The sequence below is a fragment of the Anabas testudineus genome, chromosome 6, assembly GCF_900324465.2.
Source record: "Anabas testudineus chromosome 6, fAnaTes1.2, whole genome shotgun sequence".
Taxonomy (NCBI): Eukaryota; Metazoa; Chordata; class Actinopteri; order Anabantiformes; family Anabantidae; genus Anabas; species Anabas testudineus.
In genome coordinates this window covers 24,763,340-24,787,348 of record NC_046615.1, presented here as the reverse complement: position 1 = coordinate 24,787,348, position 24,009 = coordinate 24,763,340, and the positions used below count along the sequence as shown (strand labels likewise).

At 44.8% G+C, this 24,009-nt stretch overlaps 1 protein-coding gene across 2 annotated transcripts; it reads right to left on the bottom strand.

Annotated features, from left to right (window-relative positions):
• Positions 1-4,145: 4,145 nt before the first annotated feature.
• Positions 4,146-23,567, bottom strand: LOC113165474 (zinc finger C3H1 domain-containing protein). 2 transcript variants are annotated; one of them, XM_026364959.1, is made up of 35 exons: positions 22,856-23,567; positions 21,349-21,756; positions 20,561-20,748; positions 19,647-20,058; positions 19,314-19,525; positions 19,092-19,227; positions 18,531-18,625; positions 18,129-18,320; positions 17,846-18,004; positions 16,966-17,103; positions 16,483-16,601; positions 16,222-16,371; positions 15,845-16,019; positions 15,639-15,767; positions 14,013-14,621; positions 13,506-13,615; positions 12,926-13,057; positions 12,730-12,851; positions 12,520-12,621; positions 12,306-12,437; positions 11,657-11,834; positions 11,389-11,575; positions 11,045-11,233; positions 10,631-10,868; positions 10,437-10,542; positions 9,997-10,195; positions 9,781-9,875; positions 9,252-9,359; positions 8,855-8,959; positions 7,277-7,433; positions 6,762-6,862; positions 6,429-6,530; positions 5,715-5,754; positions 5,347-5,409; positions 4,146-4,910 (listed from the first exon to the last, which is right to left on the bottom strand). In XM_026364959.1, the coding sequence occupies exons 1-35, from the start codon at positions 23,433-23,435 to the stop codon at positions 4,791-4,793; spliced, it is 6,288 nt and encodes a 2,095-aa protein (XP_026220744.1). In that variant the 5' UTR covers positions 23,436-23,567; the 3' UTR covers positions 4,146-4,790. The 2 variants fall into 2 exon arrangements, with proteins under 2 accessions (XP_026220744.1, XP_026220745.1); XM_026364960.1 differs by having other exon boundaries at positions 19,104-19,227.
• Positions 23,568-24,009: the final 442 nt, after the last annotated feature.

Sequence of the window (24,009 nt, the reverse complement as noted above, 5' to 3'; positions counted from 1 at the left end):
ATTGTAAAGTGTCCTTGAGTGTTTTGAAAGGCGCTTTAAATTAAATGTATTATTTTTCTTATTACTGTGTTACTGTGTGTGTTTGCAGTACAGCGTGTACTGTGTCAGGTCTTCACTTGTATTTAACCTCTTTTGAAAAGTGTTTAGTAGCTGATTGGCAAGAAGGAAGCTCCACCCTCAGCAGGAAGTCATGTAGTTTAACCCCGACACACACACACGTAGACAGACAGAGAGAGACAGACACACACACACACACACACACATAGACACACACACACGTAGACACACACACACATAGACACACACACACGTAGACAGACAGAGAGAGACAGACAGACAGACACACAAACACACACACACACACACACATAGACACACACACACACGTAGACAGACAGAGAGAGACAGACAGACACACACACACACACACACACACACACACAGACACACACACACAGATAGACAGACAGACAGACAGACACACACACACGTAGACAGACAGAAAGAGACAGACACACACACACACACACACACACACACACACACACACACACACAGATAGACAGACAGACAGACAGACACACACACACACACACACTCACACAAACACACAGGGCCTGAGACCTGGACCAGGGAGCTCAGGTAGGAAGGAGTGATTCCAGCAACGTCCCTGTTAAAGACACGGTTCTCTAATGAGAACAGGATCAGGTTGTAAAACTTTTACATTGTCAATTTTAGCATGTTCCTAAAAATCAGTCATGGAGAGCAGAAACTGAGGTTTGGAAGACTTTTAAAAGTCGGACCTACTTCCTGTCATCCTGTTGCTCTTCTTGTCTCTGTGTGGACAGTTAAACTGCAGATAAACCCAGAGGACTTGGATTCTCCTGGACCGGTATACAGTTAGTGTGTTAGCTTTGTCAGTTCAGACATCCATCTTTCCTCGCAGAGGTCCGAGGTCACGGTCTGGGCCCATGTTCAAGGTCCTCTCCCAATAATTGGATGAGGAAGTATCTAATTGCAGAGGAAGTTCCCTGAGTGGAGAGCGAAGAGAGATGAGCAGGAAGAACTTTATGGGTCTGTGCGTTTCAGAGTTCAGCTTCGACTGAACCTGTTCTTTAATTAAAAGTGGAAACCGTGACACACGATGTGTCACAGCGGTTCCTGCTATGATCACTGACTGAGTGGACTAGTGGACAGGTGATAGATGAACAGGTGATAGTGAACAGGTGATAGATGAACAGGTGATAGATGAACAGGTGATAGTGGACAGGTGATAGATGAACAGGTGATAGATGAACAGGTGATAGTGAACAGGTGATAGATGAACAGGTGATAGATGAACAGGTGATAGTGAACAGGTGATAGATGAACAGGTGATAGATGAACAGGTGATAGTGGACAGGTTATAGATTAACAGGTGATAGTGGAAAGGTGATAGATGAACAGGTGATAGATGAACAGGTGATAGATGAACAGGTGATAGTGAACAGGTGATAGATGAACAGGTGATAGATGAACAGGTGATAGTGGACAGGTGATAGATGAACAGGTGATAGATGAACAGGTGATAGTGAACAGGTGATAGATGAACAGGTGATAGTGGACAGGTGATAGTGAACAGGTGATAGATGAACAGGTGATAGTGGACAGGTGATAGTGAACAGGTGATAGTGAACAGGTGATAGATGAACAGGTGATAGTGGAAAGGTGATAGATGGACAGGTGATAGATGAACAGGTGATAGTGGACAGGTGAGGAGTGGACAGGTGATAGATGAACAGGTGATAGTGGACAGGTGATAGTGGACAGGTGATAGATGAACAGGTGATAGTGGACAGGTGATAGTGGACAGGTGATGGGTGAAAAGGGGGTGATTGTGAACAGGTGATAGATGAACAGGTGATGGGTGAACAGGTGATAGATGAACAGGTGATAGATGAACAGGTGATAGTGGACAGGTGATGGGTGAAAAGGGGGTGATTGTGAACAGGTGATAGATGAACAGGTGATGGGTGAACAGGTGATAGATGAACAGGTGATGGGTGAACAGGTGATGGGTGAACAGGTGATAGATGAACAGGTGATAGATGAACAGGTGATAGTGGACAGGTGATGGGTGAACAGGTGATAGATGAACAGGTGATAGTGGACAGGTGATAGATGAACAGGTGATAGATGAACAGGTGATAGTGAACAGGTGATAGTGAACAGGTGATAGATGAACAGGTGATAGTGGACAGGTGATAGTGAACAGGTGATAGTGAACAGGTTATAGATGAACAGGTGATAGTGGAAAGGTGATAGATGGACAGGTGATAGATGAACAGGTGATAGTGGACAGGTGAGGAGTGGACAGGTGATAGATGAACAGGTGATAGTGGACAGGTGATAGATGAACAGGTGATAGTGCACAGGTGATAGATGAACAGGTGATAGTGGACAGGTGATGGGTGAAAAGGGGGTGATTGTGAACAGGTGATAGATGAACAGGTGATGGGTGAACAGGTGATGGGTGAACAGGTGATGGGTGAACAGGTGATAGATGAACAGGTGATGGGTGAACAGGTGATGGGTGAACAGGTGATAGATGAACAGGTGATAGTGAACAGGTGATAGTGGACAGGTGAGGAGTGGACAGGTGATAGATGAACAGGTGATAGATGAACAGGTGATAGATGAACAGGTGAGGAGTGGACAGGTGATAGATGAACAGGTGATAGTGGACAGGTGATAGATGAACAGGTGATAGTGCACAGGTGATAGATGAACAGGTGATAGTGGACAGGTGATGGGTGAACAGGTGATGGGTGAACAGGTGATGGGTGAACAGGTGATAGTGGACAGGTGATGGGTGAACAGGTGATAGTGAACAGGTGATAGATGAACAGGTGATAGTGGACAGGTGATAGATGAACAGGTGATAGTGGACAGGTGATAGATGAACAGGTGATAGTGGACAGGTGATAGATGAACAGGTGATGGGTGAACAGGTGATGGGTGAACAGGTGATAGTGGACAGGTGATAGTGAACAGGTGATAGATGAACAGGTGATGGGTGAACAGGTGATAGTGGACAGGTGATGGGTGAACAGGTGAGGTTGTTGTGGTGACCATGAGATCCCAGTCGTCCCAGGAAATGTCTTCACTGGAAATCCTTCCATTGTGACCACGTGGTGAGTGTTGTTCTCTGTATCCAGTGAACTAATTATCTTTTATTATTAACTATTAGTTGTTCCATATTTTCACACCTTGTTCTTAACACATATTTGAAAATCTATTTACTGGTCTCTCGATTGATGGGAAGTCCTGTTAATGGCTCAGACCTCTTCCATGTTATTTTATTGTGTAGTGTATTTTAAACAGTACGACCACAGAGACTGAATTTAAAAATGTATGTGCAGCCAGAACTCACTTTTCTCCCGTGAGCAGCAGCAGCACTGAGTTTACAGGCGTCAGTGGCACCAACCAGCTCAAAACAGAAAACCTCAGTCTGTGCAGAACTAAAAAAGAAACATCTGATTTAGTGTACGTTTAAAATTTGAGTCCAGTCATGACTTGAGGATTTAAAGTGAGGTTATCTTCACATTTCTGTTTCATTACGAATCATGTTCTCTGATGTCACCTGTGTAAGAGAAAGACATCACACCTGTCTTCATCCTCCTCAAAATCCCTCCTCATCTGCTTCCACCTCCTCACAGAAGTCTCTGGATCCAGCACCATAGACTGTAGGTCCACTGTTGTGATCCAGGATTTAGATTCTTGCTGTTGAGTGCCGTGAGTTGTGTGCCTTCACACACCTGACCCACCACCCCCAACTGAGAGGAAGTGGTGTTGATGCTCAGTCCAGCTGTTTCCACATGTGCAGAGTTCATGACATCCTCAGTCCAATAAAAGCAGGTGTTTGGATGAGTCAGAGAAACACCTTAGTCTCTGACTCTGTGATACAGTGAGGATAGGCTCGGTTTTATCTTTAGTGCACTGAACTCTGTACTTCGACGTTTTACTGCTGCTTCATGAAACATGTTCCAACAGCACAAATACCACCTCATTGTTACAGGACCAGAATAAATCACTGGAACTACTTTAGGCTAGTGAGTAAAGTACTTTGACTCAGTAACGACTCAGTAACGACTCAGGAGCTGGAGTTTGTCAGTAGAAAATAATTTAATAACATTTCAGTCCAACACATATAAAAGCGACAGTGGGAGGACGTGTGCTCCTGTCCTCACTAATACTCTTTAATCAATGTTTGGCAGAATTGTGACAAAAAGAAAACCATTGCACATGAGCATGTTGGTGAGTCCTGACTGGCTCCTGGGAGGGGGGGGGGGGGGGTTTCCACAAAGTGGATCAGTCTCTGAGGCAGTGTCTCTATCAGACTGAAAATACTAACGAGGTTCAGGATCTGGTTTGTTAAACAAAAGTCTGTTGCAGCATCGCTACAGGAGGAAAACATCCTTTAACACACACATGGGGGGAGGGGATCAAACACCACAGTGACACGTCACGGTCCGCCCCTTTCCCAGCCCCTAAGCCACTCCCCCACCCCCCCAAGGTCAAAGAAATAAAAAGGGAGGGAAATGAAATCCAAACAAAGGAGAAACAAAACCAGGACTCAGCAGGTCGATACTTACGTACATGTTGTGACGGACATAAGCAGGTCCATCAGGAATTTCAGGGAGGTGGGGGCGTCTGTCTTACCTCGTCACTCACTCATCTACAGCCTATCAGCTGATTTGTGTTTATTACTTTGATATAAGAGGTGTCGTAGGTGCAGTGGGCGATGACAGTCAGTGACGCTCCCCCTGCGTTCGACTCAACACTAAATTCACTCCCACCTGCTGACACCTGTCCACCAGCCGCCGCAGTCGCTCCGAGTCCCCGACAACCGCCGCTTCGAACAGGAGCCACTGAGGGAGAAAGGGTGGGGGAGAGAGGGGAGTCAGGAAGATGGGAGGGGGAGAGGGGAGGTGAACATGCATGTATACAGGCGTGTACAGGTGTAACGACACAGACCCAGTTTCCAGTCACATCACGTGTCTCGGCAACAGTGAAGAGGACTCGACGCATCCGACAAGCATCAACATCAAAGCAAAATCCTGCGGATCCCGACTGGTTCCAGTGTTTGACCAGACTTTGCTCTACGCTCCGTGTTAGTGGTTAGCAAACATCGTATTTAGAGAAGGTCACGCAGTTTGACCAACATGTGACCTTGTCTCGACAACAAACTAGCCAGATCAGCCTGAGACACATGATGTGACCGTGTGCAAGCGGGTCAGAGACAATCTGTATGTGTGTTACGTGTTTGAATGTCATGAGTGTTAAGAGAGTGAAGGGGTGAATTACATCTTTCCACAGGGCAGCACAGAGAGGAAGGTTGTGGAGGGCCTGCTGATAGAGGAGTCGCACCTATAAAACAAAACATCAAATAAAAGAAGGGAGGCGAGTGAGAAACAAACACAAGACTACTGAGTACCAAACCAACACAGAGTGAGAAATGAGTCAGAGGTTTAGTCGTGACATCATCACAAACTCAAATCAAGAATCTAAACCGCCACACGTTACGTTACGGTGGACGGTGATAAAACGCCTGCAGGGGAAGAAATAAGATTCAGTGACACAAAGTGATCATCAACACAAACTGACAGAGCAGTTCATATTTCAGACATCATGCGTCATCTGTAAACTCTCACATCCATCCATCACTAACTCACCTCAGATCGCTCCGACAGTTCCCTCTCTGCAGCTATTGTTCTGTGAGAAACAGCACACAGAACGTCAGCTTCACCTCTGCACAATCTAACATTTAACAACACACTTCAACTGACTTGTACATATATAATATTTCTTTCTTTCTGGAGTCTGGTGACTGATCTTATTGTCATCAAATCTCATGTGGAGACTAAAACAACATGAAGTCTGTCATGCCTCCTGTCTGTGATTCTCAGCTTCAAGCTGATTGGATCCTACCGAACACGTACACGTACTTGCACCAACAGGAATCCTGTTTAAGTTCACGTTTAGTTAATGAATATATTACTGATTCAGTAAAAATAAACTCTCGCTGCACCCAACTTCTCCCACGAGTCACATTTTTGCCTTTTTTATTCTGAGTGAAATTAAACCTCTTTCCTGACTCTGCAGCAAAAACAGCTTAATATGATCAAACTGAAGTTTGGTTTTAGAGCCCGACATGTGAGATGACTTGCTGCTGTGGTTATGTTTCTCTCTGTGGCTGCAGAGAGCACCGGTGCTGGTTTGGTCTTTTTATGGGATTTGTTGACAAGAAGAAGATTTCAGCAGATTCATCGTTTTAAACCGCAGTGGAACCGGGTTTCATCTCCACGTTCCACTTTCCAAACAGAAACAGCTTCTCTGACATTTTGATTAACACTCTGTGCTTCTCTGATCGTACAGCAGAGACTTACATTTTCCAGTAGGCCAAACACTTTGGACTGTTACCGCTCAACATCCTGGCCTGGAATTTCAGGTGTTCAGTGTTTCCATCCTGCCACTCCTGATGCAGCAACCTGTGCAGCAACACATCAGCACTGACACCAATGATTCAGCTCAAACACGACAACAACAATGTCCAGAGACTCACACTGGATCAGTTCTACTGTCTGAGTTGCAGGTTACCATCCGATATAAAACAGCCCTGCTCAGAATGAAGTCTCAGACTTTAACCTGAGAACAAGCTGCTGATTCTAAAATCACAGAGCCCTCAGCATGCAGCAACCTTCGTGTTACAGTGTGTGTACCTCAGGCCCAGCTCTGTGCTGTTGGGCATGGCATATCGCAGCCTCTCTAGGACCGGTGCACGCTGGGACTGTGGCAGACGGCTCAGGAAAAGAGTCACCACCTGAAGAAACCAGTGAACATGTTAGATAATCACCATCACACAGCTGAATACACCTGTGCACTGCTGCATGTATGAACATTTATGTTCTTTAATATCATCCTATTTAACCTGAATTTTATTTTAAGTATTTTGTTGTTGATGTGTATTTCACAGATTCATTCAAAAACAAAAAAGAAAAAGGTCTGGGCTTAGCGAGCAGGTGAAACATTCAAACGTTTGCTAAAAGTCTGGTGACACTTTGATTTTTAACTGAGTCACAAGTTTGAGTACAGTTTTTACACATTGTGAGTTCTGGCAGTTAAGTTAGTGCAGACCTGCGGCGTTAAAGGTGTAATCTATTACCTATTGATAACTACCAGCAAATATCTCAGTGGTGTCCAGACGACGCTGACACTGTTCACACAAAGGTTTTACCTTGTTGTGGAAGCGGTAGCAGTTCCAGAACTGTGCAGGGTTGAAGGGAAGCTCCAGTCGAGATGGGACGGTACTCAGGCAGCGATGAACCAGGTCTGACAACTGTTTGAACTGACTTGGTCCACGGGCCTGCTGACTGCTGCTGAACTCCAGGTAACTACAGATAAAATCATTCAGAGGTTATTTACAGTCAGTACATGTGGTGGTTAACTACAGCTGGGAGATAAAATAAACAAAACAAGCTTTTTTACATTTTTTACCACATTACATTCTTAAAGTATACAATGACACACTGCTCAAAAAATGAAAGGAACATCTTAGATTTCAATGGGGAGAAAAATCATGCTGGATATTTATCCTGATATGATCTGGGTGATGTGTTAGGAACAAAAGGATGCCACATCGTTTGACAGAAAATAATTGTTAAGAGTTATTATTATACTCATTAGAGGGCTGAATTCAAAGTGGAAATGATGCAGCAGGTTCGTCCATTTTACTGAAAATTAATTCTAGCCACTCAAAATGGTCCTCAGTACTTTGTATAGAAACCACCTGCTTGTACGCTTGACAACACCGGGACATGCTGCTAACGAGATGACGGATGATGCCCAGGGGTATCTCCTCCAAGATCTGGTCCAGGGTATCACTGAGTTCCCAGACAGTCTGAGGTGCAACCTGGGAGCATTGGATGAACCAAAAGATAATGTCCCAGAGGTGTACTACTGGATTTAGGTCAGGCAAGCGGGGGTGGTGGCGGTGGTCAGCCAGCATACTCTCACCACAGGGGGCCAGGCACTGATGTCACCAGAAGCAACCCAAGACCCACTGCACCAGTGTAGGGTCTGACAGTGGATCCAAGGATTTCATTCCAATAACTAATTGCACTCAGGCTGCACTCAGGCTGCTGTTGTCTAGCGTGTAGAGGTCTGTGCGTCCCTCTATTGGTATGCCTCCCCAGACCATTACTGACCCACCTAATGAAGTCTGTTTCTGATCACACCTGCTGGAGGTCATTTTGCTCTGACAGCGCTTATCCTGTTCCTCCTTGCACAAAGGAGCAGATACCGGTCCCGTTTATGGGTTAAGGACCTTCTACGGCCCTGTCCAGCTCTTTTAAAGTAACTGCCTGTCTCCTAAAATCTTCTCTGTGCTCTTGAGACTGTGCTGGGAGACACAGCAAACCTTCTGGCAATGGTACATGCTGATGTGACATCCTGGAGGACCTGAACTGTCTGTTCAACCTCTGTAGGGTCCAGGTATCACCTCATACTATCAGTAGTGACTCTGACATTAGCCAAATGTAAAACTAGTGAAAAAAATGTTAGTGGCCTCCACCTGTAAATTCATTCCTGTTGTGGGGTCGTCTCATTGTTGCCCCTCGAGTTCATCTGTTGCTAATTTCATTACCACCAAAGCAGTTGAAACTGATTAACAACCCACTGCTACTTAACTGACCACATTAATGTACCAGAAGTTTTACCGACTTGATGCTTAACTCTTATTAACTAGTGTTCCTTTAATTCTTTGAGCAGTGAAGTATTTTTGGTGATAACACAGCAGATGGTTGTTGACACTCACTCTATCCAAAGTTTGTGAAGCTCTTCTAGCTGCAAGTTTGATCCCAGTGCTCTCTCAAAGGCATCTACTGTGTCGTTCATAGAGCCGTGCAGCCACTGCCAGCGACTGCAGCAATGGCAACATCATTAACAAGAACAACAGAACATCCTCATCAACACTGCTTCATCAAAATCCATTACAAATGAACTCAGAGGATTTATAAAACACATAACACATTTTCTAAAAATGTAAGATTTGGTTCTGTCAGCTTTCTATGAGTGACACAATTGATCAAATATTACAAACACCTTTCAATGTAAGCCAGTCCAGTACAGAACCATACAGCTATGTAACAGGTGAGGTCGTCGTTAATACCTCACCTGTAATATAATTTCTAACACACTGACTCAGCACACACCAGTGAATGAGATGGAAGTAGGGCGCCTGCTGACTGAGCTTCTTCTCCAGCTCCTTCTTGATGATGGGACCTCTGACGAGCTCGTCTGCAGGGAAACCAAGGATGTGTCTGGTAGGGGAGAAGGTAACAAATGTTAACTTCTAAACCACCTCCTCCTCCTCTACTCTGCTAGGAAGCCATCTTTCTATGGTCTCCCGCCCCGTCTGTCCTCAGTGTGCCACTGCCCTTTAGCAGAGAACGCAGTTCACAGCACAGACTACAAAGCAGAACTTAAAACACGACCCAAAACTAAAGTTGTGACTATTTAAGGTTCAAGCGGTCAGCTCTGTAGCTGATACTTCAACAACAAACTTTGGTTTCTTATTATTAATCTTATAGCTCACAGCCACAGCCGTTTTTGTTTGGGTATATCATTATGGGGCTGGTAGTGTTTCAAAGTGTGTCACTGAAACACCTGGCTCCTTATAAATACCTGTATGCTCTGGCTCATTGGAAAAACTAGTTCAATGTATCACTCAACATGACGTACCGCAGGACGTCCACAGGTTTCTCCTGACTCTGTTCATCCTCACACAGTGACAGGATAAATCCTCGAAACAGAGGAACAATAGCATTGGACTTCTCCTGTAGAATAATAATATGATTCATATTACAACATGCAGCATGTGAGTGTGAGCACAGTGTTTAACAATATTAAGGGAAAATTCCAGGAGTTTTATTTCCTGAAACAAACACCTGAGCTCACCTGAGCCATGAGGAACTTGCAGGAATGATAGAAGACTTCTGCGTTGTTGGGACACTCAGCCAGAACGTGAAGCCACATCCTGACTGCCTGATCTGCGTTTCCCTTCCTGATGTGGAGCTCGGCCAGTGCGTCTCGCAGGATGCACGACTCAGGACAGACATCCAGTAGAGACTCACACAGAACGATGCCTTCATCATATCTGCATGGACACACACAGCAAAAACCATGTCTGAAAAAAAATATATATATACTGCACTAAACTCATTCACAAAAAAAGAAAACAAAACAAAACAAAACAGTTCAGTAAAACTGTTTTGTGGTGTAAAAAGTAATTTAAAACTAGTCCAACGTATCACTATATTTCCCTTATAAAAACAAGTTTAGGAAGGTTAGGGTTAGACCTTTCCTCATTAGGTAGGTCACAGCAGCAGTCGACTCACCTCTGCAGCACCTGGTGGAGGAAGATGAAATTTGTGTGCAGAGGCAGACAAGCCACAACCCTCTCGCTCTGAGACAGAGACTCATCACTGCAGCGCTGAATAGCATCTTCGGAGAAAACACCACAGAAAATGAGAGACTGCTGTGCCAAACTGAAACCCTTCAACTGGACCAGATGTGGTTTTGGTCTTCTTACCTTGGAAGAGAGCAATCAGGATGTTGAGCGGCATGCTGATGTCCTGCGGCGTTCTCCATGGCAGCTGGAAGGACTCTCTGCTGACCAGTCTGGACGGACCAGACTCTGCTGGGTCGTACATGCTACACGGCAGCTGGTCGAACTCCGTCAGGTGAATGTAGGAGAGCCAGACCAATGCCCGGTCGCTGGCTGTCAGGTGGTCTGCCATGCTCTTGTCATGGGCTGACTTCAACGCATTCTGCAGACAACAATAACAATAGTTTGACCTCAAGTTTCCAGGGTCTTCACACTATGCTGAGACTTCAACTGTAACAGGTGTCAGTTTTTTACATTAAACATGTTTAAGGTCAGGTCTAACTGAAACACGTCACAGTTGATCCACCAGTTCAGAAACATTAAATCTTTGTGTTTGACCTGCAGAATCGCCAGTGCACTCTCCATCCTGCCTGTGAACAGATTGAGGTGAACTCTGTAAAGCAGAGCCTCCATCAGCTGAAAAGACAGTTTGTCTGTGACCCCCGAGGACGCCTCTGTGAGGAGAAACTGCAGCAGACGATCACACACGTAGTCCTTCCCATCGAAAGAGCTCTCCAAATTCAAATACTGCCGAGGGAAAAATCAGACATTGAACTAAATCTGTGTAACCTGTTAAGTGTCTATTGTTTCTGTCCAGTAAGAGCAGCAAGCACAGTCAAAACACGCACACAGCAACAGATTCTCCATTTGTATGTTAAAGAGCATCAGACATCAGGACTTACGTTCCACCACACGTGGTAGTCAGGTGCATGCTCCACAGCCATCTCGCACATCTCCTGGACCTCCTCCCTGCTGCCTCGTCTGGAAAACAGAGAAAGGTAGTGGCTCCACACCTCTGGATTGTCACAGTTTGTCTCCAGAGCACGAGACAAGGTGTTCAAGGCAGCTTCCAGACACTCTGCTGCAGACCTGCAGACAAAAGATCCACAGTGAAACAACAGAAACAAAGTAGAACCAGTAGAACACAGAAGCAGTGATTTGGTGACTTACACGTCATTCTGATTGAGGTATTTGAAAGCCAGTTTGATCCACAGCTGAGTGTCTCCAGGATTCTCCAGGACACTAGTCTCCAGGTTAGATATGTCGTCTGTCTCACTGACAAAATAACGTTTGTCCTCTGATGTGACACAAACGTCCAAAACCGACATTCTGGACTTCAAGCCATCATCTGCACAGAAATAAGTCTGGTAGTCAGGCAGATCCATCCAGGATCAGAAGAGATTATTTTAGGTTTAAATATAAAAAAAGAGAAGTGACACAGTGAATATGTCTGACAGTGAACAGTGATCCGCGCTGCTCAGTGTAGCTGACTTTCTGTTCCAAATATTGCTGTAACATGATAAGTTGAGCAGATTTTTATTTTTTTTTTAATTTATCATGGCTTTTCAGTAGCTTTCATGTGTAATTACTGTGCACATATTTAAGGTCAGATCAGCAAAGAGCAGCTGGAGCACATTCAGTTCAGCAACTTCATCTCAGCACTGAATTTTTTTGCACTGTGATAAATTATAAAACAACTGAGCTATAAAACCAGAAGTGAGAGTAAAGGCTTTTTGTTTTGCATTGTAATAGCGGCAGTTAAGAGTGTTTTCTGTGACAGATGTATCAAATCTAAAATTGCATGTCTGAATTTTCTCACCCTGTGTCCTGTGTGCTGTGATATTTTCAACTGTGGGGTCGTCCTCGACCTCGTCCTCAGGGCTGACGCAGCTCTGCGCAGATGGTTTCGGTCTCCACGTCCTCAGGTCTTTACAGGTAGTGAACGGAGGAACTGCAAATGACAAGACTGTTTAGAAATCTGCGAACAGTCTCTCTGACTATGAGAGTTAAAAAAACCCCAAAACTTCACCAACCATGTTGTTTGCTTTCATTCACTTTGCTGACGAGCAGGACAGCCTTCTGGTCAATTCCCATGCGGTCTTTGTTGGTGCCAAACAGCTTCTTCATGTACTTTTCTACAAACCATACAGACACATACATAAAACAAAGACCACCGACTCAAGACAACACAAATATTACAGAAAACAGTTTGTGTTGCGAGAATATGCTCAAAGTGTCTTAACCTGTGGCGACGCCGATTTCCTCATCGGAGCTGCTCTCAGAACAGCCAATCAGAGACAGGTTGTAAGACAAGATGTCTTGGAAAAGCTGGTTTCCAGTCAAAGTACAGTTTCTCATGTGCTGCCTGCAACATGGAGGGAGAGCAGACATTACACAGCAGCTCAGCAGGGAGGTGAGAGGACAGTTTCAGGCTCTTACCATCTACAGTCATCATCGTTGCAGGTTCCTGTGAGGTCGAACCGACAGAAACACTTCTTTGGGTCGATGGTGTTGCTGTATGTTACAGAGCTTAGAGACAACTTCTCCTTGGTCCTGTAATACGGACTGAACCTAAGACAGAACAGGAACGTTGTCAGTTCAACGTTCAGTGGTAAGTGGTAAATATGTATTTCACGGCCACAAATGAAAGAAGAAAAAATAAATAAATAAAATCACACTCATGGCTGACCATCTTTCTTAATGTCTGATTCAGTCAGACTCTGACATCGATCTGTTCCTGTGATATTCAATTAGCTTTTTGCAGAGTTGCTTTCGGTGTTTGTCTCTATGGTGGACGAGGCACCGTGACAGACAAAAACTAGACCTTCCAAATAATCATGTCTTTATACTTCAGGTTCTGGTAAATTTATACCACAATCTCCTGACACAACTGGACCAGACACATGTGATCTTACAGCAGGTGAATTCCCCTGTAAACACACCTGAAATCAGTAAAGACGTGATTCAGTGCTGACAAACTCTTTACAGGCGCTGTAAAGTGGTCAGATGTGGAGTGTACCTGTATGATCTGAAGACAAGGAGAGGGCTGTAATATAGTCCAAAGGGAACTGGCTTCAGCTCTGTGCTCCCAGACTGAGTTACTGTTGAGTCTAGTTCCACTGAGACCACCTGCACAAGGAGACAAAGACCATTCAATGCGGGTCAACGTGGAGACAATTTAGGATTTGGACAATCATTTAAAATAAATGTATATTTATACCCAGTGTGTTCCGCATATAAAAAGCAAAACAAGAGATACTGTACTGAAAAGGAATAAGTACTAAGGAAAAGATGTAACTCCAAATTAATAACAGGCAACTTTTAAAAAGCAGCATCATGTAATCATTTAACTACTAAACGAAGAATTTTTTTTTCCCCATTTGAAACTCCAATGATATTTCAGCTAAGTGAAATGGAATCACTTAAATTACTGTTTAAGGAAAGCTTGTCTAAAATTATTCATTCTGCAGATAAAACGGTTAACTAAACTAACCATTAGCCCTACATTTACAGTTCTGGTTCTGACCTGTGTAGGTAGGTGGTTGCGAATGAGATCTCCCAGGTTCTGCAGCTCCCTCTGCAGCAGCTCTTCCAGCAGTGGCTGCTGCTGGTATCTCAGCTTGAGAGCTTCCACGTCGTGCCCTGCAAACATCTCCGCAGGAGCCTCGGAGCTGCCCGAAGTTTTGGCAGGTTTGGTGCTGCCGTCTTTAGCTGGAGTGGAGCTCAGCTGCTCCAGATGGGGTTTGGTGAAGGAACAGCTGGACTGATGAAGGGAGCGTCGACGGGGGCCTTTAGCGGCAGCAGCTGATTCCAGTTCGTGATCATCTGTCTCTGTGACATCTTCACTGTCCAGGGTGAGTTTGTCCTGGGTTAGATCATGCAGGGAGGGCTGGGGCACTGGGAAGGGAGTGGAAGGAGGTGGGATCTGGATCTGAGGGTCTGGGGGGGTCAAAGCTCTAAGTGGTGGCTCTAAAGGAATTCCTTTGTTTCGCAGGGCCTGAGCTTCCTTCAGCTTCTGGATCTTGAGGGCGTATTCAGACTCGAGCTGCTGTAGCCGCTGTTTCTGAGCGATCAGCTCTGCAAAGTGACGCTCTGATCCACGAGGTGCTCCGTCCACACGCTGGAGTTTCAAGGGCTGGGGGGGGGGGGGGGGGGGGGCACTCTGGTTAGTTCAGTAATGCAAGCACATATTCAGGAACATCACTGTCATCATGTAAATAGATGATAAGGAAAGCTGAAGCCTTTATATCTGATGGGTTCATGCATATGTTTCCTTTGCATATTTGACTTGCTTGCTAGCTAGCTAGCTAGCTAGATAATGAGTTGAGAACTGACTAGAAACAGTCCCATACACTTTGAAAACTCTGGTTTAGTTTAGCTAGTTAGATCAAAAATATGATAAAAGATTGATTTCCTGTCTGCATCTCTAGGTCACTGCCACAGAGAGGTCCTGGACCTGCTTCCTATCTGATCTGAGTCTCTGCACAGATCACCTGGCTTTTAAACCAGACGCTAACTTGAGCAGCTTCTCATATTCAGAAACACTATTGGTCTCCTTCCTTTAAATTGATGATCTGCAGCTGCTCCCAAACATTTTCCACTTTTCATTACTACTTTTTTTATTTTTTTATTTTTTTTTAAATCAATGCATTTTGTTACTTTCATCCTTGATTTTTACCACATCAGCTGCTCAAAGTAAAAACAGTAAAAAATTGAATATCAAGTCAGAGTTTCTCCCGAACATTACTGAACACAGCTAAGCTAACGCTATGCTAGCGTAACACAAGAGCTGCTAAATGAAGCTAAAGCTAGTTGCAACTAACACTGCCAGTTTAAACTTCAACCGTAATTAATATTCAACATTAACAGTCAGAGTCAGGTACAAACACCACAGCTATAAGATACTTTTAACTTTTATATGATAAGCAGCAGCTGCTGAGGAACCTGATCTGTTCCTGTTGTTCTTGTTCATATGTGAATATCAGTTCAATCTGAGCATGCGTGGACATTTATCAGCTCCAGAGTTTTGGATCTATAAGCTGGATCAACACTGAAACATCAGAAGAGAGCTTTAAAGACCGAGATGTGAATGCAGCCTCAGAGAAGCATTCATAAGATTTCCTCACACGCATGTAAAGGTGGGGTTTCTCACCAGGTTCTGGTTGGAGTCTGTTCTGCGCTTGGATCCTCTTCCAGCAGCTAGCTGAGCCTGTGCCAGCTCCTGCTCCAACCTGGCAGCAAAGCTCTTCTTTATGGACACTCGATGTTCAACACGGTGCACCTGCACACAGGAAAGATCTCGGCTGTAAATAACCACCACAGACCTCTAGTTTCCAGGATCTGGATCCAACCTCTTACCTGTTCCTGCAACTTCTTGAGCAGTGTCTTGTTTGCACTGACAATTTTCTCTGACGCCTGGAGCTGCTCTCTCAGTTTCAGCACTTTAGCCTCGGCAGCCTTCAGAGACTCACCCTTCCTCAGCTCCTGCTGGAGCAGGTGTCTGAGGACAGCCTCGTCCCTTTGCAGCAGCTCTCTGGGGGAGAGGAGGAGACGGTTTACAGACCACAATCCTGTACAGCAGGTAACAGGAAACAGCAGGCTGCATGGGGATATACACTCTGGCTAACTAAATAACTCAACAGTTGTCACTGAAGTCCTACATTAAATTCAACCAGTGTCTGCAGCTGTCTAACATCCCTGGTCACAGACTGAATGCCCAAGTGTTGAAGCCCCACCTGTGTTTGTTGAGTCTCTGCTCAGCTTCACACAACTTCAACTCTGCAGCTGACTTCGCTGTTGAGTCCAGCATGGACTCCGAGATGGCAGTAACAGTGGAGCTCCGCGGACTCAGACTGTGATCCTTCAACATCTTCTGCTTCTCCCTGCTGCCGACAGTCACAACATTCACACTTTACGCTTTCAGAATCTCTCGTTCAGTACTTATGACATATATGTTGGTCTCAACACGTCAGAAGCGGTGTGTACTAATTTGGTACCTGGCGATTTCCTCTTTGAGAAGACGGTATTCAGCCTTCTTGGCTTCAGGTAAAGCTTCTGGAGTTCTCACTGGGTTGTTTTCTTTCTCACATCCTGAGGCTGCTTTAGGCTTTGCTGCCTGGAAGATTTAGAAAATCACAAAGAAATGGTAAAGTATCTGCACTTGTTTGGAACTTTTCTATCTTACTGAACACAGAGACACACAGAGACACACAGAGACACACAGAGACACACAGAGACACACAGAGACACACAGAGACACACACACACAGAGACACACAGAGACACACACAGACACACAGACACACACAGACACACACAGACACACACACAATTTGGGCTTCGGGTCAACATCCTTCCCTCCTTTACAAAGGACTGTGCTCTACAGTGTTTTACTTTCTCCACTCTGAACATAACTTCCTGATTCCATTTTCCAGCAGTTTCTTTGACATGCAGTTGACATGCAGTATGTATGCCCCCACCTCAACAGTTCTCCTGGCTTCTTTGATCATGAACTCCAGTCCTCCGAACACAGCCTGTGTGGAGCTGCAGGCGTCTATGTCGGAGTCACTGTCATCTGAGTCATTGAGAGAAACCACCACAGACTTGTGTCGGGGCAGCTGGAGGAGACAAATATGAATCAGTGCGTCGTCATAATCATCATGAGAGGAACATGTGGCTCCGTGTCTGCTGGTTTTACTCTGTTAATAAAGACGGAATGTGGGATCTGTCACATGACCTGAGACCTGCAACGACGACGAACCCATAGGATCAATATGAATGTGTTTAAGTCTGACACAGAGTGAATAAAAACTGAACAAATGTCTGCAGCTCACTGCTGCACGTTCCCTTTTTCCACAGTTTAAGTTTCAACTGATTTCATCAAAACATCATTTAAATGTTCTGCTCCTCATGTCTCCTACATCACAGTAGATTTTCTGCCCCCATAACAACAACAAGTCTCTGTCTTTCTTTCTAAACCCCAGATCCTTCAATGACTTGAATGATGTTTCTGACAGAATATTTACATTTTCTGTGCTGTACAGGAGGCTACATCATCTGGAGCTGACAGAAACATGTATAGACATGTCAGACTGGCACAATACTCTCAATAAAAGGAGCATTTTCAAGACGCTTTGAATTAACAATCCTGGATCCTAGTTTTAGGGAACTGTATTTGTTCTGAACCAGTGTTTTCAGAGGCAGAACTCTTCCCTAGTGAAGCAGATAATGATGAATTGATGAGTTACCTTTTTCACACAATTCACACTCAAGTTAAAATATTCACTAATACAGACTCAGTGCATGAGTTAGTGTCTAGTATGTTGGTGTAGTGAATTCAGACTGGAAGGACGATCTTACCACCAGCGGAGCCCTGGGAGCATGATGTGCTCTGCTGAACTTATTCCTCGAGTGAGACACCGTGTTGAGACTGACAGTGCTCAGGTTGCCTCTGATTGGCTGCTGGACTCCCGTAGAAGGAGGACAGCTTGGGGACAGAGGACGACTGCAGCTCTTCTCCTACAGACAGACACAGATATCAGCACCATCAGCACAGGTGTATGTGAAAAAAGCACTTGTATACAGTAACTGGGGAAACCAGTTACATTCGTACACAGATGAAGGACAGGTTCTCGGGACAAACCTCAGTCGCTGCCACCCTCTTGTTGGCCATCGACATCAAACAGGTCTCCCTCAGCAGCATCTCCTCCTCCTCTTCCTCATCAGCAAATGGGGGTTTGGGAGGGGGCTCCGGCTCATCTGGTGGAGGTGGGAGAGGGGGAGGCGGGGGAGGAACACCAGACAGCACAGGGGAGAGGAAGGGCTGAGAGAAATCCTGAGAAACAGAGGAAGATAAATGTGTTAACATCTGTGTTTCTGTGCTTTTCTTACAAGAAAATGCTCAGCGTGTCTGTTATTTCCTCTACATCGACTGGAAACTTGTTGACATCACTGAACATATGAGATATTTGAACACAGATCAGTATCAGAACACTGCCTGGCTCTACAGCAGATCAATGATCTAACAATGTGATGAAGAACGCACCATTGCATACTGAGCAGAGTCGGTCACATACAGAGACACCTGAGGTAAACATCCAGGGCCGTCAGCAGGGAACAGGCTGTGAGTCGGGGATGGGACTGAAAAACAGCAACAAAAAAACAAATGGAGGCTAATTAATTACAGAGTCAACATTTATTTAACAGTGCTTCAAAATAAAAGCATGAATTTCAAAGTAAAACCATTTTAATAAAACAGGCATGAAGAGAAAGCACAACGTGCAGATGTAAACACAGGTAAGCACAGGTTTGCACATTTATTCTGTATATTTTTATCTGTGACTTCTGTTCTCATATCTACTGAGGTAGATATCTACTGCCTCACTATGTAAAAGGAAGCAGGTACATCAACACATTTCATTGTACACTGTACTATGTACATTTGTGCATATGACATCTTATCTTAACAATGGTTAAAGGTAAAAGTGAGGCAGGTTTTGAGATGCTTCAGCTGAACTAGACGATCAGTATAAAAGGAGAAACAGGTGTGAGGCTCCGTCAAATAAACTGGAACAACAGTAAGAAAGTACAGGACCTGAAAAAGTACCTGTCCTCTCACCTGGTGAACTAGTCTCGCTGTCCGTGTCCATCGCCACCTCATCGTAGTTGTCGTACTGGTAGAGGTTACCTGAGGCGTCTAGACCCTGCTTACCTGTGGACTTCCTATGTTCACGATCCCTGGACTGAAGGACAGAAAAACACCTGATGTTAATGTTAATGTCAATACACAGACACTCCATCATTGCCTACGAGTTTTACGGTCTCTTACTTGACCACGCGTCCTCGGCCTCGCCCCCACCAGCTTCATGAAGCGATTGTACTGCTCGTCCTGGTTGGACAGGTCCCGGATTCTGCGGATTTCATCCTCTCGTTTACGTCGTTCCTCTTCATCTTGCCGTCGTTTCTCCTCCTGCTGCCGCTGCTGCTGAAGCTTCCAGGTCCTTAGCTGCTGTTTCCTGAACGCCTGCTTCGCCACTGAACCTAACAGAAGACACACGTTAGCCAGGAAACATCTGTGTTTCCACTGATTCTGATTCTCTCTGAGCAACTTCACTGTCACACACAGACGACATGTGCTTAAGTTTTGGTTCTGGTCCCTCACCTGGGCTGATCATCTTCTTGGTCGAACGAGGTTTTCCTGGTGTCCAACCTCTCTCCTGGGCTGCCTTAGGAACCAGTTTTGGACTCTGTTTGGGTCTGTCTCTCTCTGGAGGTCTGGGCCCAGTCTTGGCCCGATCTCGGTCCCTGTCCATAAGTTTGGACCTGGTTCTGCTCCTGTCTGCAGTAGCAGCAGAAGACGCCGACCTGGTGGTGACTCTCTGCTTGCCAGGCACAGGGGACCCAGGTCCGGGGACCGAGCTGGAGCTCCTCTCCTGGACGGCTTTGGTGATCCGATCTTTGCTCTTCTTCATCACCTGCTGCTCCTTCTGCTGCCACTTCTTACTGGCCGACTGCAGAGCAAGGAGACGCAGTTGTAGCTCCGACAGCTCCTCCTCCTCCACCTTTACCACCGGCTGCTCCCAGAAACATACACACACAGTTTGTCTCACTTTACCTGTGAGAACACTCAGACATAATGCATTCCGCAGCACTAAAACCTAGTCTTAACCCCAGAAAGGCTATTTTGACAGATTAAAACTGTACAAAGTACCAATACTCTTTCAATACTAAAAACAAAAGTACAAGCATTCACAAAATGTACTCTGAGAAGATCTGAGACTAAGGTAGTAATGTCATACTGTTACTGCATGTCCTGTAATGTAACCTAGTACATTACTGTAAAAATTCACAAAGAAATGTGTTACTGGTTCTGACTATTTCACAGTGGATCAGACTGAGACAAAAAAAAAAAAAAAAAAAAAAAAAAAAAAAAATTCTTAGAAGGATTTTATGCAGCACTGGTTTTTATCTAAAGTTGAAGTGAACTGATTTTAGGCTGTGTGAGAAGAGAATCCACCAATCAGATCACTCAGCTTAACACACAGTGTCTCTGCAGTTTTGCAGTGTCCATTTCACCTTGTCTGGAGAAACAGCCGACTCCTCGCTGGACGGCGATGACTCTCTGCGACATAAACACGTCTTTTTACTTTTCCCATCTTTGTCCATTTCCTCACTGCAACACAAATACGTTTTGTCTTCCAATTCTGGTTCAGGTTTCTGTTCAGTTTCTGCTCCAGCATCTGCTCCTCTTTCTTCTTCTGCACCTGGAGAAACACACCACAGGAAGTGAAACCTCTATATACTCATTAAGCCTTAAAAACTTAAACATTGCACACAAACGTTCTTCTGACGTCACTTTGTTTTCAGTGTTACTGTAAAAAAAAAACCCAACAACTTCTACCTGAATGTAAACGTATCAACAGGTGAAAGGGTGAAAGCAGAGATTCATTCTGTTTGATAATGTGAGCAACATCTCAAGAACATCTGCAGTTTCTCTGATACTTCATGTTAAACAGCTGCATGAGAAAAGACGGAAATGTTGGTTCTTTTTGTAAAATAAAAGAACAAATTTCTCTGTGGATTCCCCTGTTTTTTTATTACTTATATTGTTGTGAGCATTTTTCTCATACAGTTCACATGTATAGTCTTATTGTAAGTGGTCTGTAAATCACTTTGAGCTGCACCAACCTGGATAAAACTAAATAATTTCCTTCTGGGAAACCAGAAATAACTTGATAAACATGTCCAAATCTTGTTTCTCTTGCAGCAGAAGTGCTGTTAAAGATTCTGCAGATTTAGAGAACATGGCTCTGTGAGCTGACTGTAGGTAAATTTAAAACTCAGGAGGACCTGCTCCATCTCACCATCTGTCTGTGTGTCTGCTGCCTCCTGCTCCGCCCGTCTCCTCTGCAGCTCATCTAGATCTGCAGGAGTTGACAGTTTCTGACGCAGTGGTTTGATGTTGAATGCCTGGAAGACTTTCTTCTCAGACTTTTCCCCTTCAAATGTCTCTTCTGGTCGTGCCGGACTCAGAGCTGGTTCAGGTATCGATCTAGTCTCTGTAATACTGGCTGTGTGGTTTGGGGAGTCGTCTCTGACGGGGGAAGCTTTGGGCTCCAGAGCCATGGTCTCCTCTTTGCGGATACACTCCAGCTCCAGCTGAATCTGCTTATACTTGGACAACAAGTCCTCAAAGGACTCGTCAACACCACTATCTGGTTGGGAAACACTGTGGACCACTTTCCTGGTCTGAGTCCTGGTTTGAGGTTTCTCTGTAGTCAGAGGTTAAGGTCAGCAGCAGGTTTTATACTATTAATCATAAAGAGTACTGAGATAATGCTGCTTAAGCCCATTTCCCCCTGACAATAAAACATACAGATTTAAGTTTTTAATGAGCTGTTTCATAGTTTATTCTAAGAAACGTTTACTGGATTTACTGGAAAAATGATGTGACAAAATGCCTAAACATAAATTTTAATAACAGCCTAAAAGATAATCAAGACTTAGACTTTATTGACGGGTTACCAGATAACCCAAAGATATTCAGAGTGATCTCACTGAAAACTGAAATGATTTATAAGTTTTCAGCATGACTGCTGCTTAATTTTAGCTTATAAAATCGTCTTCTTTTTTCCTCTCTCAGATACTGAACAAATTATCTGTTAATTAAAACTCATTGACGTTTTTAGCAAATCAATAACACCTCCACCGGGGATCAGATTAATCATCATCTTCTTCACAGAACAGTTACTCAGCAGACAGGCATCATCGTTCTCCAGGTTTCATTTTCTTAAAACCCAGAGATGCACACTGGGATCATCTACTCTGTGAGAACTGGGACTGCAGCAGGTCTCAACAGCACCTACACGTGTACTAGACTCCACCTGGAGAATTTTCATTCATTATCTGCCACAGTCAAAGTCACCCGTTTATTCTCATCTCATCTGCTGAACTGTTTTCGGTCATTATCACAATCATATATTAGCTCAAGGTCTAAGAAAGGTATCTCGAAATAGCGGGAAAACACCTGTTACAGGTATTCAGTTTACTGCAAGATGAAATAATTTTCATTCATTTCATAAACTAAAGCATCTTAAGATGTTTTAATCTTTTAAACATAGCATTTTATTTTAAATTGTTCATCAGGAAACGTCCAGAAAGCTGTGATTCAGTAAGTACTTCAGTAAAAGTACTTCAGTAAAAGCACTTCAGTAAAAGTACTTGTCTACTGTCTGAGAGCGATCTGATTATTGGATTCACAGCAGCTCCGGAATCGGATCATTGGAAACGTAGAGGGCTGCTGAACTTTAATTAAACCACTGTCTCCTGATTATTTGCACATTATTAATTAGAACAACCGGGGAAGGATACGTTTTCTCGAGGGAGACTCTTTAACGGGGCCGTGACTCTCTCCGGCCCCATAACGACCGAGGGGAGCTCTGCTGCCTCCCACCCCCCGGCTGCCTCGATTCCAGGCCCCGCGTCCGCCGTTCGGCATTGTCCGGTGCCTAAACCTGCCCAGGGTTCCGTGGCTCCGCTCCCAGAAGTTCGACCGCGGGCTCGGCTCACCGTGAGGACCGAGGCCCGGCGGCGGCGGCGGCAGCAGCAGCAGCGGAGGCGGCGGAGGTGAGGGAACAGGAGGCCGGTCGGGCCCGCTCGGCCCGCACTGCTGCCGGTGACTCGGGGAAAAAGAGCCGTGAGGTCCGATGTTGTACGGCATCAGGAGGCGAAAATCTGGCGGCTGGTGGCCCAGATGTGGCAACATGTGGTGAGGGTGAGGGTGAGGGTGTGGGCGAGGTTTTCGGTTCCGTGGAGGAGCACCGCGGCCGCCGGGCCTGTTACCATCCCCCCGTCGGATCGGCACACTCTCCTCGGTTTCATCGTCGCAGATCTCTCCGTCTTCCAGCTCCCCCTCCTCTCTGGGGGAGCGACTGACCGTGTTAGAATCCATATTGTAGTGAAGTCAGCAGCTGCTGCCGACGGTAAACTCATCGGTGTGTGGCCGCCGACGCCATTTTCCCGGTTTTAACGACACTTTTGTAAACTCCGTCCGCCCGGACCGCCAGCTCCCTGATAGCGTCGCTCATCTGTCAACTACCGCGAGACTTCACGAGCCTGGGAGAAACACAACTACCGCGAGACTTCACGAGACTCTTCACACACACCTCACCTCACATCAAATAAATCCTACACAAATAAATAAATTATATTAAAAAAAAAAGAAGCACATTTAATTTAAGTCAGGGATTGGAATACAGTATATCCCTCCGAAGATTATTTTAATATACTGTACTACAAAGTCATGCAGGAATAAGTAAATGTGTTTTTGTATTTTATTTATTAAATATTTCTTAGCAGGTAATAATGCCACCAAGGTTCAAGTCAATTCAGTTTAATTTGCATAGCACCAAATCACACCAGAAGTTATCTCAAGGCACTTTACAGTGTTTAAGCTTTAAGACATTACAAAATATAACTGTATACAGAATTATATAGAAAAGCCAACAACCCCACTTTTATTGTTA